This window comes from Coregonus clupeaformis, chromosome 8, assembly GCF_020615455.1.
Source record: "Coregonus clupeaformis isolate EN_2021a chromosome 8, ASM2061545v1, whole genome shotgun sequence".
NCBI lineage: Eukaryota > Metazoa > Chordata > Actinopteri > Salmoniformes > Salmonidae > Coregonus > Coregonus clupeaformis.
The window spans coordinates 13806855-13823356 of NC_059199.1; the positions used below are offsets into that span (position 1 = coordinate 13806855).

Consider the following 16502-nt stretch of genomic DNA (forward strand, 5'->3'; position numbering starts at 1 on the left):
TGAACTCTTTTTGTAGATGTATTTTTTGCCAGCCCCCAAAAAAATATTCTGGCAGTGTTATTTGTATTCGTAAAAATTATATTCAAACGTCAAAAGCAGAAAAAAAATATTATTTCAAAAACTAAATATAATTGACCCATCATGCAATCTGAGGTCAAGGTTCGTTTTGCCTTGCTGCTTCCGCCTTACTTACTGGCCGATTTCTTGTTGACAAGAAACGCCACTTCTCAGCTCAGAAATTACTGTTAAAACATTGTGATATTGGGGATAAAATGGCATCACCTAACTCATATAAGCTAAGCTGCTCTATACCTGGCCATGAAATGGATGTTAGAGGTCTTTCAGCTGCTTTTTTCCCTGACGGAGCCTTTGTGTCTGTTTCCAGAGACCGAACCGGACGAGTCTGGGTACCAAACTCAAGGTACCGCCAGCTAACATAGCTCAAAATACAATAATGTGGTTCTCACCATTTTAATATCGTTAAGATAATCAGTTAGGAACCCTTAGCCACACACATCGATGCCCCTCTCAATTCACCATAAGCATTATTTAAAGGCAACCCAACAAGTCTCTGCTATTGCAACGATGCTAGCTAGCAAAATTAGCGTTGTCATTCTCTCAGCTGAGCAACCAAGTATTATTATGCGATGTTTTTTCACTTCGGATAGTCCCCGATTCATAACATTGATGTCACACCAACTGTACGTGACACAAGGTTTCTAAACCTTGAAGGACGAGATTTCTCTCTAGACCTCATGGCTATTGTTAGCTACCTAATTAGCTAACGTTATTAACGTTCCCCTTATAGCTAGCTAGCTACGCTTTTCTAGAGCTAGCTAATCACTGGAAATAGCCAGAGCCTGTTCAGAATTTGACACCGCCTAGGTCTGCGTTTTAAATGGAATAGAATTTGACTTTATATTATATGTTTTGTGTCTCTCTTTTACAGCCCAGACAGGGGGTTCACAGAAATGCATTGCATGACAGGTCATCAAAATTTTGTATCCTGTGTATGCATCATCGCTCCAAGTGACACATATCCTCGGGGACTTATAGCCACTGGTGGAAATGACCACAACATATGTGTTTTCACACTGGACCAACCACAACCATTGTTCACCCTCAAGGGACACAAAAACACAGGTAGAGTTAATAAACTGTTGATGCGTTATTGTGTAACACCTAATTCAACTTGATTACTTTACTTCAAATACCAACTTGGTCTGATGACGCTTTCGTTGTGAATAACTAGAACCTATCTATGATATGTATGTCCACAGTGTGCACTCTGTCCTCTGGGAAATTTGGAACCCTACTGAGTGGCTCATGGGACACCACAGCAAAAGTCTGGCTCAACGAGAAGTGCATGATGACCTTACAGGTAAAGTGTCTGAGACTTGTCTAGTTTTGAACTGGGTCGTGTGCAGTAGGGCTCACATGTTTGCAATATAAAACGAAAATCTGTGTTCTTATTGGATACGTTTTGCAACATTTTCTCCCTACTGAACACAACCCAGGTGAGTGAATTATTTTGTATTCCAGGGGCACACAGCAGCAGTGTGGGCAGTGGTCATATTACCTGAACAAGGCCTCATGCTGTCAGGATCAGCTGACAAGACCATCAAGCTGTGGAAGGCTGGACAGTGTGAGAAGACGTTTACAGGTGAGAAATGAATGCACCCACAAACCACCGTGCCCTCCATAAATATTGTGGCGGTTCTGGGGCCAGACATCACTGAATGTGTTTGTCTGTCCCAGGTCACGAGGACTGTGTCAGGGGGCTAGCGGTGGTCAGCGACCTGGAGTTCTTCTCCTGCAGCAACGACACCAGCATCAGGAGATGGCTGGTGACTGGGGAATGTGTGCAGGTATACTACAGCCACACCAACTACATCTACAGCCTGGCCGTCTTCCCCAATGGACAAGGTACAGTATGGATGACGGATCCCTGACAATCTACCTGTGCCCTGTTTGTGGAACCACTATGCCCTAGGAAAGTGTGACAGTCTGTTTGTGCTTAATAGTAGAAAAGATAACTCCTTCACACACGACATTGCCTCTGCACATTTATTTTGTTGAAATTTTTTGAAGACAATCTGTTGGTGCTCTCCTCCCCGCTCAGATTTCGTGAGCACAGGAGAGGACCGGACCTTGAGGATATGGAAGCAGGGCGAGTGCCAACAGACCATCCGTCTCCCAGCCCAGTCAGTGTGGTGCTGCTGTATCCTACCCAACGGGGATATAGCTGTGGGAGCCAGGTAAACCCCAAGCCCCACTGTCAATCCACTGTCCAACCATTTCTATCTCAATGGACATGAGACATAGCAGTATAATACATGAAAACAACTGCATCACCTCTATCAGAGATAATATATATATACATACATACATGCATGCATGCATACAGTACCAGTCAATAATAATACTAATTATTGACTCTATAATAAGGCTGTAACGTAACAAAATGTGGAAAAAGTCAAGGGGTCTGAATACTTTCCGAATGCACTGTATTATACGTATATGTATGTGTGTATACAGTACCAGTCAAAAGTTTGGACACACCTACTCATTCAAGGGTTTTTCTTTATTTTTTAAACTATTTTCTACATTGTAGAATAATAGTGAAGACATCAAAACTATGAAAAAACACATATGGAATCATGTAGTAACCAAAAAAGTGTTAAACAAATCAAAATATATTTTATATTTGAGATTCTTCAAAGTAGCCACCCTTTGCCTTGATGACAGATTTGCACCATCTTGGCATTCTCTCAGCCAGCTTCACCTGGAATGCTTTTCCAACAGCCTTGAAGGAGTTTCCACATATGCTGAACACTTGTTGGCTGCTTTTCCTTCACTCTGCCGTCCGACTCATCCCAAACCATCTCAATTGGGTTGAGGTCGGGGGATTGTGGAGGCCAGGTCGTCTGATGCAGCACTCCATCACTCTCCTTCTTGGTAAAATTGCCCTTACACAGCCAAGAGGTGTGTTGGGTCATTGTCCTGTTGAAAAACAAATGATGGTCCCACTAAGCCCAAACCAGATGGGATGGCGTATCGCTGCAGAATGCTGTGGTAGCCATGCTGGTTAAGTGTGCCTTTAATTCTAAATAAATCAAAGACAGTGTCACCAGCAAAGCACCCCCACACCATAACACCTCCTCCTCCATGCTTTACGGTGGGAACTACACATGCAGAGATCATCCGTTCACCGACACCGCATCTCACAATGACACGGCGGTTGGAACCAAAAATCTCCAATTTGGACTCCAGACCAAAGGACAAATTTCCACCGGTCTAATGTCCATTGCACTTGTTTCTTGGCCCAAGCAGGTCTCTTCTTCTTATTGATGTCCTTTAGTAGTGGTTTCTTTGCAGCAATTCGACCATGAAGGCCTGATTCACACAGTCTCCTCTGAACAGTTGATGTTGAGATTTGTCTGTGACTTGAAATCTGTGAAGCATTTATTTGGGCTGCAATTTCTGAGGCTGATAACTAATTAACTTAATCCTCTGCAGCAGAGGTAACTCTGGGTCTTCCATTCCTGTGGCGGTCCTCATTAGAGCCAGTTTCATCATAACGCTTGATTGTTTTTGCGACTGCACTTGAAGAAACTTTCAAAGTTCTTGAAATGTTCCGTATTGACTGACCTTCATGTCTTAAAGTAATGATGGACTGTCGTTTCTCTTTGCTTATTTGAGCTGTTCTTGCCATAATATGGACTTGGTCTTTTACCAAATAGGGCTATCTTCTGTATACCAACCCTACCTTGTCACAACACAACTGATTGGCTCAAACATATTAAGAAGAAAATAAATCCCACAAATTAACTTTTAACAAGGCACACCTGTTAATTGAAATGTATTCCTGGTGACTACCTCATGAAGCTAGTTGAGAGAATGCCAAGGGTGTGCAAAGCTTTCATCAAGAGAAAGGGTGGCTATTTGAAGAATCTCAAATATAAAATATATTTTGATTTGTTTAACACTTTTTTTGGTTACGACTTGATTCCATATGTGTTATTTCATAGTTTTGATGTCTTCACTATTATTCTACAATGTAGAAAATAGTACAAATGAAGAAAAACCCTGGAATGAGTAGGTGTGTCCAAACTTTTGACTGGTACTGTATACACACATACATATAAGTGTATATACAGTGCATTTGGAAAGTATTCAGACCCCTTGACTTTTTCCACATTTTGTTACGTTACAGCCTTATTATAAATGGATTAAATAAAACGTTTTCCTCATCAAGTTACACACAATACCCCATAATGACAAAGCGAAAACAGGTTTTTAGAAATACCTTATTTACATAAGTATTCAGACCCTTTGCTATGATACTCAGAACTGAGCTCTGTTGCATCCTGTTTCCATTGATCATCCTTGAGATGTTTCTATAACTTGATTGGAGTCCACCTGTGGTAAATTCAATTGATTGTACATGATTTGGAAAGGCACACACCTGTCTATATAAGGTCCCACAGTTGACAGTGCATGTCAGAGCAAAAACCAAGCCATGAGGTCGAAGGAATTGTCCGTAGAGCTCCGAGACAGGATTGTGTCGAGGCACAGATCTGGGGAAGGGTACCAACACATTTCTGCAGCATTGAAGGTCACCACGAACACAGTAGCCTCCATCATTCTTAAATGGAAGAAGTTTGGAACCACCAAGACTTTTCCTAGAGCTGGCCGCCCGGTCAAACTGAGCAATCGGGAGAAGGGCCTTGGTCAGGGAGGTGACCAAGAACCCGATGGTCACTCTGACAGAGCTCCAGAGTTCCTCTGTGGAGATGGGAGAACCTTCCAGAAGGACAACCATCTCTTCAGCACTCCACCAAACAGGCCTTAATGGTAGAGTGGCCAGACGGAAGCCACTCCTCAGTAAAAGGCACATAAAGTTTGCCAAAAGGCACATAAAGAACTCTCAGAAACAAGATTCTCTGGTCTGATGAAACCAAGATTGAACTCTTTGGCCTGAATGCCAAGCGTCACTTCTGGAGGAAACCTGGCACTATCCCACAGTGAAGCATGGTGGTGGCAGCATCATGTTGTGGGGATGTTCGGCGGCAGGGACTGGGAGAGACTAGTCAGAATTGAGGGAAAGATGAGCGGTGCAAAGTACGGAGAGATCCTTGATGAAAACCTGCTCAGGACCTCAGACTGGGGCGAAGGTTCACCTTCCAACAGGACAACGACCCTAAGCACACAGCCAAGAGAACGCAGGAGTGGCTTCGGCACAAGTCTCTGAATGTCCTTGAGTGGCCTAGTCAGAGCCCGGACTTGAACCCGATCGAACATCGCTGGAGAGACCTGAAAATAGCTGTGCAGCAATGCTCCCCATCCAACCTGACAGAGCTTGAGTGGATCTGCAGAGAAGAATGGGAGAAACTCCCTAAATACAGGTGTGCCAAGCTTGTAGTGTTATACCCAAGAAGACTCGAGGCTGTAAACGCTGCCAAAGGTGCTTCAACAAAGTACTGAGTAAAGGATCTGACTACTTATGTAAAAGTGATGTTTCTGTTTTTATTTATTTATATAAATTAGCCAACATTTCTAAACTTGGTTTTGCTTTGTCATTATGGGGTATTGTGTGTAGATTGATGAGGGAAAAAAACAATTTAATCCATTTTAGAATAAGGCTGTAACGTAACTGTGGAAAAGGTCAAGGGGTTTGAATTCTTTCTGAATGCCCTGTATATTATTATGAATTGGTCAGTGAGTAGTTCAAAGTAAATTAAGATAAACAATTAGATGGAAAGAGTGAGGAGAGAGCAATGTTGCTGCTATTACCTTGCTTTTGTGTCACCGATTTGTTATTCTCCTCACAGTGACGGCCTCATCAGAGTGTTCACTGAGGTGGAAGACCGCATGGCCAGCCCTCAGGACCTCCAGGCTTTTGAGGATGAGCTCTCCAAGACCACCATCGACCCCAAGACCGGGGACCTGGGGGACATCAAGATGGAGGATCTTCCAGGAAGGGAGCACCTTGATGAGCCTGGTAATTATATTCCGTACATATTCCATTATATTAATCCATTTTATTCCACTATATATGTATTGATATCTATATATTCAATTAATAGAAAAACGATTAGGACATTATATGCCCAACATCACTGTTTAGCTGTTATTGCTTTTTGCATCTACCGCCCCTGGTCACTGACATCTTTCATGAATGATAAACGTATTTTACCAATCACCAATCTTTACTAGAACCTGAAACTATAATCCACAGATACACATGAAAAGTGGAGTAATCCAGAAACCCCCCTTGTTGTATTGGAGTGTATAAAGTATGTCTGTGTGTCTGTCTCCCAGGGAATCGGGACGGACAGACGCGGCTGATCAAAGAGGGCCAGAAGGTGGAGGCGTACCAGTGGAGTGTGGCCGACAGCCGCTGGATGAAGATAGGAGATGTGGTGGGAGGGTCCAACCAGCAGACCTCCAAGAAAGTCAACTATGAGGGGAAGGTGAGGTGCACCTAGGGCTGTGGCGGTCACGCAATTTCATCAGCCGGTTATTGTCAAGCAAATAACTGTCGGTCATAACATAAACACATAACATTAACATAAACACATTTAGCATCTCCTGGCTTCCCCACTGATGCAGACCTTTGGAACATCTACATTTTAAAAAGTGTAATGTGTTTATGTTGTTGTAAATCCATGTAATATAGCCTACACCTTCACAATAAATCCATTATTTATTTTAGACAGGTCTAAAGAAGCATGATATAAAGAAAATGTAGTCTATTTCAAAAGAACAGAATAGCATACTCTGAGTTGTCTTTGTTAGGTCCTGATCTGGCTATGACAAATGGCTGTGGGATACACTAGTTCATTTAGCAGACAAGATTTGCTTAGAATTCCATGGCATTATTTTATATTATTTTATAGTATGAAGAATACAATTGAACAAAGCTGAATAAAATAGAAAGGATATTTTCTCCAAACGATTTTAGGGAGTGCGCACATGCGGCTATTCTGTGTTGAGTGGTTAACAAAGAAATAGGTACTCCTATATGCTTAATTTAGAGTTATTCATGTAACTTTAGTTGTTCTACAAATGTTGGGCTATATGTTTTGATTGTTAATACATTGTAAGGATGCATGATGCGACTCTAATGATGATTTGAAAAAAGTTGCTTGAAAGGTGTGAGCTCTGCTTTGTTTTTTTGCGCAGGCTGTACACACTTCATCAGTCTCTCATTCACAATTTGACAAGCACTTGATAATGCCTCAAATTTCACAGCGGCATCCCCTTTGTGTGGCCGTAATGCACCCTAAAAAAATCCTGCGCTTTTTGCAGCCAGGGCGTTGTGCCCTTCTCCCTGAGTGCTGCTTGTTCCGAAGCACCTCTCACTCACATGGCTCTCCATCACATGATCGGGTCTTTCTCACAGGCTACAAGTGAAGACCGACACATCGGGAAGCAACTGCTCGCGTCCTTATCCAATTCCGAGGTGCATATTGAAGATATTGGAAGAACTGTCCACATTTACTTTTCGTCAGCCAACAAGATGAATAGGACTAACGAACAGCAAAGCCTATGCACTAGCCTATGTCAATCTACTATCCCCAATAGAACAAAAGTTGACCTATTCTGTGCGATAATTAAATATTCCAAACAAAGTCTGGGACAGTTGTGGGATGCCATAGAACCCAAATTAATACAACCACTAGCATCAAAAAACCTTTTTTACGCAATGTGGCTGACTCAACAGATCAGAACGTTTAGCTTTAAATGTTGATAAACTATTAGGCTATTTCTTCACATAAGCTCAGCAATGCGCACATGGCAGTAGGCTATAAGCGCGAATGTTCCATTAGCGGGAAAACAACATAATTATCAAAAGTGACCGCAAATGCGATTATGCATGTAATACTTTTATGGTGAAAATGATCTTTCCCAAACTTGAAACTCATGCGCTGCTTATATAATGCCAGTTAGGCTCTAAACCCCTTGTAAAGCGGATAAATGTGCTTCATTTTAAGAAGTTATTTGGTCACTTTTGTTGTGATTCAAACCTTATCAAAACATATAGGCCTATGGGCTAGGCTACATGAGGTGTGCGACTATGATTCAAAAAAGTCGCAAAAAAATAGCATTGTTTCTTGCCTTATGCTGGGCATGATTCACAAGTGATAGGCGAATATTGTCACCCATCAGACTATTCTTGATGTAATCTGATCTTTACATATATTATTTAGTATATGTGTGAAATTTGTTTTGATTTAGAATGTACCTTTTATCATGCACCTGTCTCAAAACAGGGGCAGGTGAAAAAATACATGTCATCTATACACTTAAATAGCGAATGGAGGACGCTTTTCCCGTGGTTCATTTTCATGCCTGCCAGGTAGGCTATACTCCTGTTGTAAAGAGAAGCAATGTGCTTAGTATTAGGAAAGTTGAGAAATAAATATAGTAGGCCTAGCCTATAGAAAGCTGATGGGATCCTCCTCTTTTTAATAGAGGCCATCACTGTTTTCTCGCGCAATTGCATAGCCTATAGAAATGTTACGCAACATGAGCTCATGGGCTCTCATGAAGAGTTTGATTAGATTTTCGATTACATTTGCGTTGATGTCAGAGTGATTAGAGGGACAATAGAGTGCTGAGTACCAGGCAGTTAGCAAGTTTGGTAGGCTACTAATGACCATCAGCAGCATCAGAGCTTGGAGAAGCCTAATTACAGTGACTAAACGGTCACGTGGAATTTGACTGCCTTCATGACTTGTGACTGCCGGTGTGGCGGTAATACGGTCACCACAACAGCCCTAGGTGCAGCCCAACGTTAGGTCAATGATGATAACAATAGATGGACAGACGGATAGAGATACTTTATTGTCCTCAGAGGAAAATTATGTGATCTACTACAAGACTACTCTGGTGAGTGGAGTCCAGAGTACAGACGCAAGGAAAATAATTCACAACAAGTGCTTTTGATCTTCACTGAGGCGAGCTGTCAGACAGTGAATCACTCAACCCGTCTTCCGAATGATTTTCCAGGAGTACGACTTTGTCTTCACCATTGACATCAACGAGGGCGGCCCGTCCATGAAGCTGCCCTACAATGTGACGGATGACCCCTGGCTGACGGCTCACAACTTCCTGCAGAAGAACGAGCTCAGCCCCATGTTCCTGGACCAGGTGGCCAACTTCATCATCGAGAACACCAAAGGACACACCTTGGGAGCCGCCCCGCCCAGCGCTGCCGACCCATTCACTGGTAAAGCCACTGGATCAACGAGCGCCATAGACTACACTTAGGGCAATGTTTTCTTCTGAAGAAGACGGGTAGTGGGCCAAGTTCCCATAATGTTTGAAATAGACCAGCCCAGTAGTATCAATCCATTCACTGCTGAAGCCACTGAGCCATATTCACTCTAGAGGCTACACCTGGAGCAGCATATTTCTCTTCTAAGGGCAATTCCACTGTAACAGAGTTATTGAGTTTTCACTTTAAAATGTATGTCAAACAAAAACCAGTGATTGCAAAGTTAAACAAACCACACAAGTCTTTGCACAAGGACGACGTTCTAAAAATGTTAACTGAAAATGTAACAAAAAACGCATTGACTTGAAGAACAGTGCAGATGCAAAGTTTGGTAACAGAATGATGGCACCAGCAGCACAAACCGTCATTCCGTCATCTGCACTCATCTTCACGTAAATGTGTTTTTGTAAATTGTTCTGTGGAAATTGTTAAAAGTCATCCTTGTGCAAAGAGTTGTATGGTTTGTTTAAATTTGCAATCATTGTTTTTTTGTTTGACAAAGTGACAAATCGGAGTCTAAGCATCACTCTGTTACAGTGGAATTGCCCCTAACAAACATTGTGCAACATTACCGTAAACATTTGGAATAGACGGGATCACAGCAAATAAATACAAAATGTGTTTGGAATACCAGACTAACTGTATATTTACCCTGCTTTTGTCACGTTCACCATCAGGCTCAGGCCGATACATCCCTGTAGCTACTGACAATAGAGCAGGTTTTGGGGCTGACCCCTTCACAGGTAAATAAAAACAAATATCCTTTTCTTTTAGATTTCAGTTTGTTGAGAGCATGCTTTTCTAATGCATTATATGGCATTTTCATTCTATGACTATGCTAATACATTATTACGGCGCTTTCCTCAGGCACTGGGCGGTACATCCCAGGATCGGGGACTCCCACAGGGGCACCGGTGGGCGTGGCAGACCCCTTCACAGGTAACAGTCACTATAGCAACTCCTTCAATGTCTAGGGTTCAATCAAATGTTGCATTGACATGCAACCCTGTTTTTTATTTTATTTTCACACATAGAAAAAGACAACCCAATAACACTGCTAAAGCAAATGAAATCTAGTCCCTAGTATTGTTTAGTTGAGGTGTAACATTCGCTTGTCCTTTTCTCTTCCCAGGTGGGGGTGCCTACTCCTCAGCTGCCTCGAGGCAGACCTCCACCAACATCTACTTCCCCAAAACAGACGGGGTAACCTTCGAGCAGGCCAACGCCACACAGATAATGGGTAAGTAAGCACTAAACAAAACATCCCTTGATATTCTATTCCATATTTTCATACTAGCAGAATAATCATGGTCTATTTATTCAGTTTACAAGACTTATCAACCAGCACTGTGGCTGAACTGAAATAATGTGGATAGCAATATCAAAACCTCACTACAGTAAATAAATACCGGATATTAAAGTGTCCTAACATACTCAATTGCCTCTCTATATTAACGTTGCCCTTTTCCCTTCCACCACCAGCCAAGCTGAGGGAGCTGAACAGTGGGGCCCCTGGGGAATACAGGCTGTCTGAGGAGGTGCTGGGGAGCCTGGAGAAGCTGCTAGTATCTGTATGTGACCCCCATGCCTCAGAGCAGCCCACCACCGAGCAGATCAGCCTTCTCTGGAAGACCTCTCACTGGCCAGAAGGTAGACTAACACACATCATGGGTTTTGTACACTGCTCAAAAAAATAAAGGGAACACTTAAACAACACAATGTAACTCCAAGTCAATCACACTTCTGTGAAATCAAACTGTCCACTTAGGAAGCAACACTGATTGACAATACATTTCACATGCTGTTGTGCAATTGGAATAGACAACAGGTGGAAATTATAGGCAATTAGCAAGACACCCCCAATAAAGAAGTGGTTTTGCAGGTGGTGACCACAGACCACTTCTCAGTTCCTGGCTGATGTTTTGGTCACTTTTGAATGCTGGCGGTGCTTTCACTCTAGTGGTAGCATGAGACTGAGTCTACAACCCACACAAGTGGCTCAGGTAGTGCAGCTCATCCAGGATGGCACATCAATGCGAGCTGTGGCAAGAAGGTTTGCTGTGTCTGTCAGCGTTGTGTCCAGAGCATGGAGGCGCTACCAGGAGACAGGCCAGTACATCAGGAGACGTGGAGGAGGCCGTAGGGAGGGCAACAACCCAGCAGCAGGACCGCTACCTCCGCCTTTGTGCAAGGAGGAGCAGGAGGAGCACTGCCAGAGCCCTGCAAAATGACCTCCAGCAGGCCACAAATGTGCATGTGTCTGCTCAAACGGTCAGAAACAGACTCCATGAGGGTGGTATGAGGGCCCGACGTCCACAGGTGGGGGTTGTGCTTACAGCCCAACACCGTGCAGGACGTTGGCATTTGCCAGAGAACACCAAGATTGGCAAATTTGCCACTGGCGCCCTGTGCTCTTCACAGATGAAAGCAGGTTCACACTGAGCACATGTGACAGACGTGACAGAGTCTGGAGACGTCGTGGAGAACGTTCTGCTGCCTGCAACATCCTCCAGCATGACCGGTTTGGCGGTGGGTCAGTCATGGTGTGGGGTGGCATTTCTTTGGGGGGGCCGCACAGCCCTCCATGTGCTCGCCAGAGGTAGCCTGACTGCCATTAGGTACTGAGATGAGATCCTCAGACCCCTTGTGAGACCATATGCTGGTGCGGTTGGCCCTGGGTTCCTCCTAATGCAAGACAATGCTAGACCTCATGTGGCTGGAGTGTGTCAGCAGTTCCTGCAAGAGGAAGGCATTGATGCTATGGACTGGCCCGCCCGTTCCCCAGACCTGAATCCAATTGAGCACATCTGGGACATCATGTCTCGCTCCATCCACCAACGCCACGTTGCACCACAGACTGTCCAGGAGTTGGCGGATGCTTTAGTCAAGGTCTGGGAGGAGATCCCTCAGGAGACCATCCGCCACCTCATCAGGAGCATGCCCAGGCGTTGTAGAGAGGTCATACAGGCACGTGGAGGCCACACACACTACTGAGCCTCATTTTGACTTGTTTTAAGGACATTACATCAAAGTTGGATCAGCCTGTAGTGTGGTTTTCCACTTTAATTTTGAGGGTGACTCCAAATCCAGACCTCCATGGGTTGATACATTTGATTTCCATTGATCATTTGTGTGTGATTTTGTTGTCAGCACATTCAACTATGTAAAGAAAAAAGTATTTAATAAGATTATTTCATTCATTCAGATCTAGGATGTGTTGTTTAAGTGTTCCCTTTATTTTTTTGAGCAGTGTATTTGTATTTATTAAGGATCCCCTGGCAGCAGCTACTCTTCCTGGTTTCCAGCAACATTAAGGCAGTTATATACAATTTAAAATATTACATTATGTAATTACATTACATTTCATAAAACTTTTCACAGCACATTAAGTGTGTGCCCTCAGGCCACTACTCTACTATCACATATCTACAATACAAAATCCATGTGTACGTGTGTGTAGAGTGCGTGTCTTATCGTGTGTCTGTGCCTGTGTGTCTCTTCACAGTCCCTGCTGTTCCATAAGGTGTATTTTTAACTGTTTTTTTAAAAATCTGATTCTACTGCTTGCATCAGTTACCTGATGTGGAATAGAGTTCCATGTAGCCATGGCTGTATGTAGTACTGTGCGCCTCCCATAGTCTGTTCTTGACTTGGGGACTATGAAGAGACCTTTGGTGGCATGTCTTGTGGGGTATGCATGGGTGTCCGAGCTGTGTGCTAGGAGTTTAAACAGACACCTCGGTGCATTCAGCATGTCAACACTTCTTACATAAACAAGTAGTGATGAAGTCAATCTCTCCCCTACTTTGAGCCATGAGAGATTTACATGCATATTATTAATGTTAGCTCTAGGTGTACATTTAAGGGCCTGCCGTGCTACCCTGTTCTGAGCCAATTGTAATTTTCCAAGGTCCCTCTTTGTGGGACCTGACCACACGACTGAACAGTAGTCCAGGTGTGACAAAACTAGGGCCTGTAGGACCTGCCTTTTTGATAGTGTTGTTAAAAAGGCAGAGCAGCGCTTTATTATGGACAGACTTCTCCCCATCTTAGCTACTGTTGTATCAACATGTTTTGACCATGACAGTTTACAATCCAGGGTTACTCCAAGCAGTTTAGTCACCTCAACTTGCTCAATTTCCACATAATTTATTACAAGATTTAGTTGAGGTTTAGGGTTTAGTGAATGATTTGTCCCAAATACAATGCTTTTAGTTTTGGAAATATTCAGGACTAGCTTATTCCTTGCCAACCATTCCGAAACTAACTGCAGCTCTGTAAGTGTTGCAGTGATTTCACTCGCTGTAGTAGCTGATGTGTATAGCGTTGAGTCATCCACATACATAGACACACTGGCTTTACTCAAGGCCAGTGGCATGTCATTAGTAAAGATTGAAAAAAGTAAGGGGCCTAGACAGCTGGCCTGGGGAATTCCTGATTCTACCTGGATTATGTTGGAGAGGCTTCCATTAAAGAATACCCTCTGTATTCTGTAAGACAGGTAACTCTTTATCCACAATATAACGGGGTGTAAAGACATAACACACATTTTTCCATCAGCAGACTATGATCGATAATGTCAAAAGCCACACTGAAGTCTAACAAAACAGCTACCACAATCTTTTTATCATCAATTTCTCTCAGCCAATCATTAGTCATTTGTGTAAGTGCCGTGCTTGTTGAATGTCCTTTCCTATAAGTGTGCTGAAAGTCTGTTGTCAGTTTGTTTACAGTAGAATAGCATTGTATCTGGTCAAACACAATTTTTCCAAAAGTTTGCTAAGGGTTGGTAACAAACTGACTGGTCGGCTATTTGAGCCAGTAAAGGGGGCTTTACTATTCTTGAGTAGCAGAATTACTTTTGCTTCCCTCCAGGCCTGAAGGCACAAACAGTTTTACTATAGCCTTGGGCAGGACTCAGGTTTATCTCACTAGACTAGAGTTCTGAAAAGCATTTTATTGTTTGACTTCAGTTTCAGTGTTTCAAGAAGAAAAAGCCCTATTGGCCTTTTCAAGCATGTGAAACCATTACACATTACAGTATTTCAACAAATGGTGATGTACCATGTAAGCCTACTATCACTTCATTGACCTGTGATCACCTCTTCGCTCTCCTGTCCTCCAGACATCGTCTTCCCTGTCCTGGACATCCTGAGGCTGGCGGTGCGCCACCCACAGGTCAACGAGAGCCTGTGTGGCGGCGACGCGGACGATGGCGTTGCGCTCTGCAACCACCTGCTGAGCCTGATGAAGCCGCAGGCCCGGCCAGCCAATCAAATGCTGGCGCTGCGGACGCTCTGCAACTGCTTCAGTGGCTGGCGTGGCCGGGCCCTCCTATTGGCCCAAAGGGAGGCTGTCCTGTCCCACGCTGCCGACCTGTGCTCCGTGTGCAACAAAAACATTCACATCGCCCTGGCCACTCTCGTCCTCAACTACGCCGGATCCCTCCACGGCCAGCCTGACCTGGAAGCCAAGGCCCAGTGTCTGTCAGTGGCCAGCGCGGCGCTGGAGTCGGTGCAGGACAAGGAGGCGGTGTTCAGGCTCCTAGTGGCCCTGGGAACCACAGTGGCCTCCGACCAGACGGCCCAGGATCTGGCCAAGTCCCTGGGGGTCACGTCACAGATCGCCAAGTACACCTCCGTCACCGACCCGGCCAAGGTTGGCGAGTGCTGCCAGCTGGTTTTAAAAGAACTACAGTGATCTGTAGCCACACAGGTTTCCCCTTTCCCCTTACACTATTACTAATCTCTGTTCAAGTGTTTTATTGATTTCTGACTGGTGGACTGTTGGATTGCATGTGCTGCAATAAAAAGATGTACAAATTGAATCTTTCTTTCAGCCTGTCTTGTGTCTTTATTAATGATGAATGGAGTTGGTGAGAAAGTAGAATTTAAATACAAATGGCTGCCTTTACACATGCAGCCCAATCCTGATCTTTTGACCAATCAGATCAGCTCTGAAAAATATCTGATGTGGAAAGATCTGACGGGATTGGCCAGTAGACCAATTAGTGGGAAAAAATATCAGAATTGGGCTGGGATCAGGCTAGGTTATCACCCCATCTGCTACATTACCTGGGTTAGACACATGTGAATTATCAGATTAATACTAAAAGGTCAAGAACAAAACCTTTACCCTTAAAGGAATAGTTCACCCAAACTACAGAACGACACATTGGATTTCTTACCCTGTAAGCAGGCTATGGACAAGGTATGACCAATCCATGCTTTGGTTTAGATTCCAAATGCTAACATTTTAGCTTTTGTGGCACAAATCCCATTCAAGTCATGGGACCAATATTAGCATTTTTTGCGCATCATGTTCAAATCATCCAAGTGACTTTGTTGAGCTTCACAATAAAAAATGCTAATATCGGTCCCATGACTTGAATGGAATATGTGCCACAAATGCTAAAACGTTAGCATTTGGAAACCGTGCCAGGGAAACTAAACCAAAGCATGGATTGCTGTTATTTCTTGTCCATAGACCGCTTACTACAGGGAAAGGAAAGCAATATGTAATTTTGGAATTTGGGTGAACTATCCCTTACATTTTAGAAAGTCATGTAACATCAAGCAAAAGCAAGTTTTCACCTGGCATCGTGATCCAAGACAAAAAAATTCATCAATAGCAGATCAGATTGCAGGTGAAAGCATGAAATGAACGTCAACTCTGCGACAATGAAGTTAGTGGCATGTTGTCCCCAGTGCCACCCTCTCTGTGGTGAACTTATTTACCCAGCACCTTAGTTCCTCATGGTAAATACTATAACTGTAAACAGTGGAATCTCTCAAATATGGTGCTGCATTGGGATAGCAGCTGTCGTACGGGCTCATAACCAATTCTGCTATGTTTTTTTTACGCTGATCTTAACAGTTTTTGTGCATAATGTTCCCCCCGTCATTTCCTATGACCGAAAACAGCTTCTGGACATCAGAACAGCGATCACTAACCTCTATTTGGACGAAAATGTCTACTTCAACAAGTTCTGCTTACTCTGGACCAGGCCCTAATCCCCGAGAATCGAAAGAGGAAGCGGCGGGGAAAGAGAGTAAGGCGAGCCGGCACCCTGACGAGACTACGTCGACGAGCAAATAGACCGCCATTGCCGTCTGTTCTATTGGTGAATGTGCAATCACTGGAGAACAAACTGGATGAGCGCCGTTCAAGACTATCCTATCAAAGGGACCTGAGAAACTGTCATATCCTATGTTTT

The 16502-nt window shown here is 43.7% G+C and overlaps 1 protein-coding gene across 1 annotated transcript; it reads left to right on the forward strand.

The window, feature by feature from the left end:
• Positions 1-172: 172 nt before the first annotated feature.
• LOC121571174 (phospholipase A-2-activating protein) lies at positions 173-15113 on the forward strand. Its single transcript, XM_041882519.2, has 14 exons — positions 173-421; positions 950-1143; positions 1281-1381; positions 1543-1663; positions 1759-1926; positions 2123-2258; positions 5835-6004; positions 6325-6476; positions 9019-9238; positions 9964-10029; positions 10154-10225; positions 10419-10526; positions 10769-10936; positions 14412-15113. The coding sequence occupies exons 1-14, from the start codon at positions 273-275 to the stop codon at positions 14984-14986; spliced, it is 2400 nt and encodes a 799-aa protein (XP_041738453.1). The 5' UTR covers positions 173-272; the 3' UTR covers positions 14987-15113.
• Positions 15114-16502: the final 1389 nt, after the last annotated feature.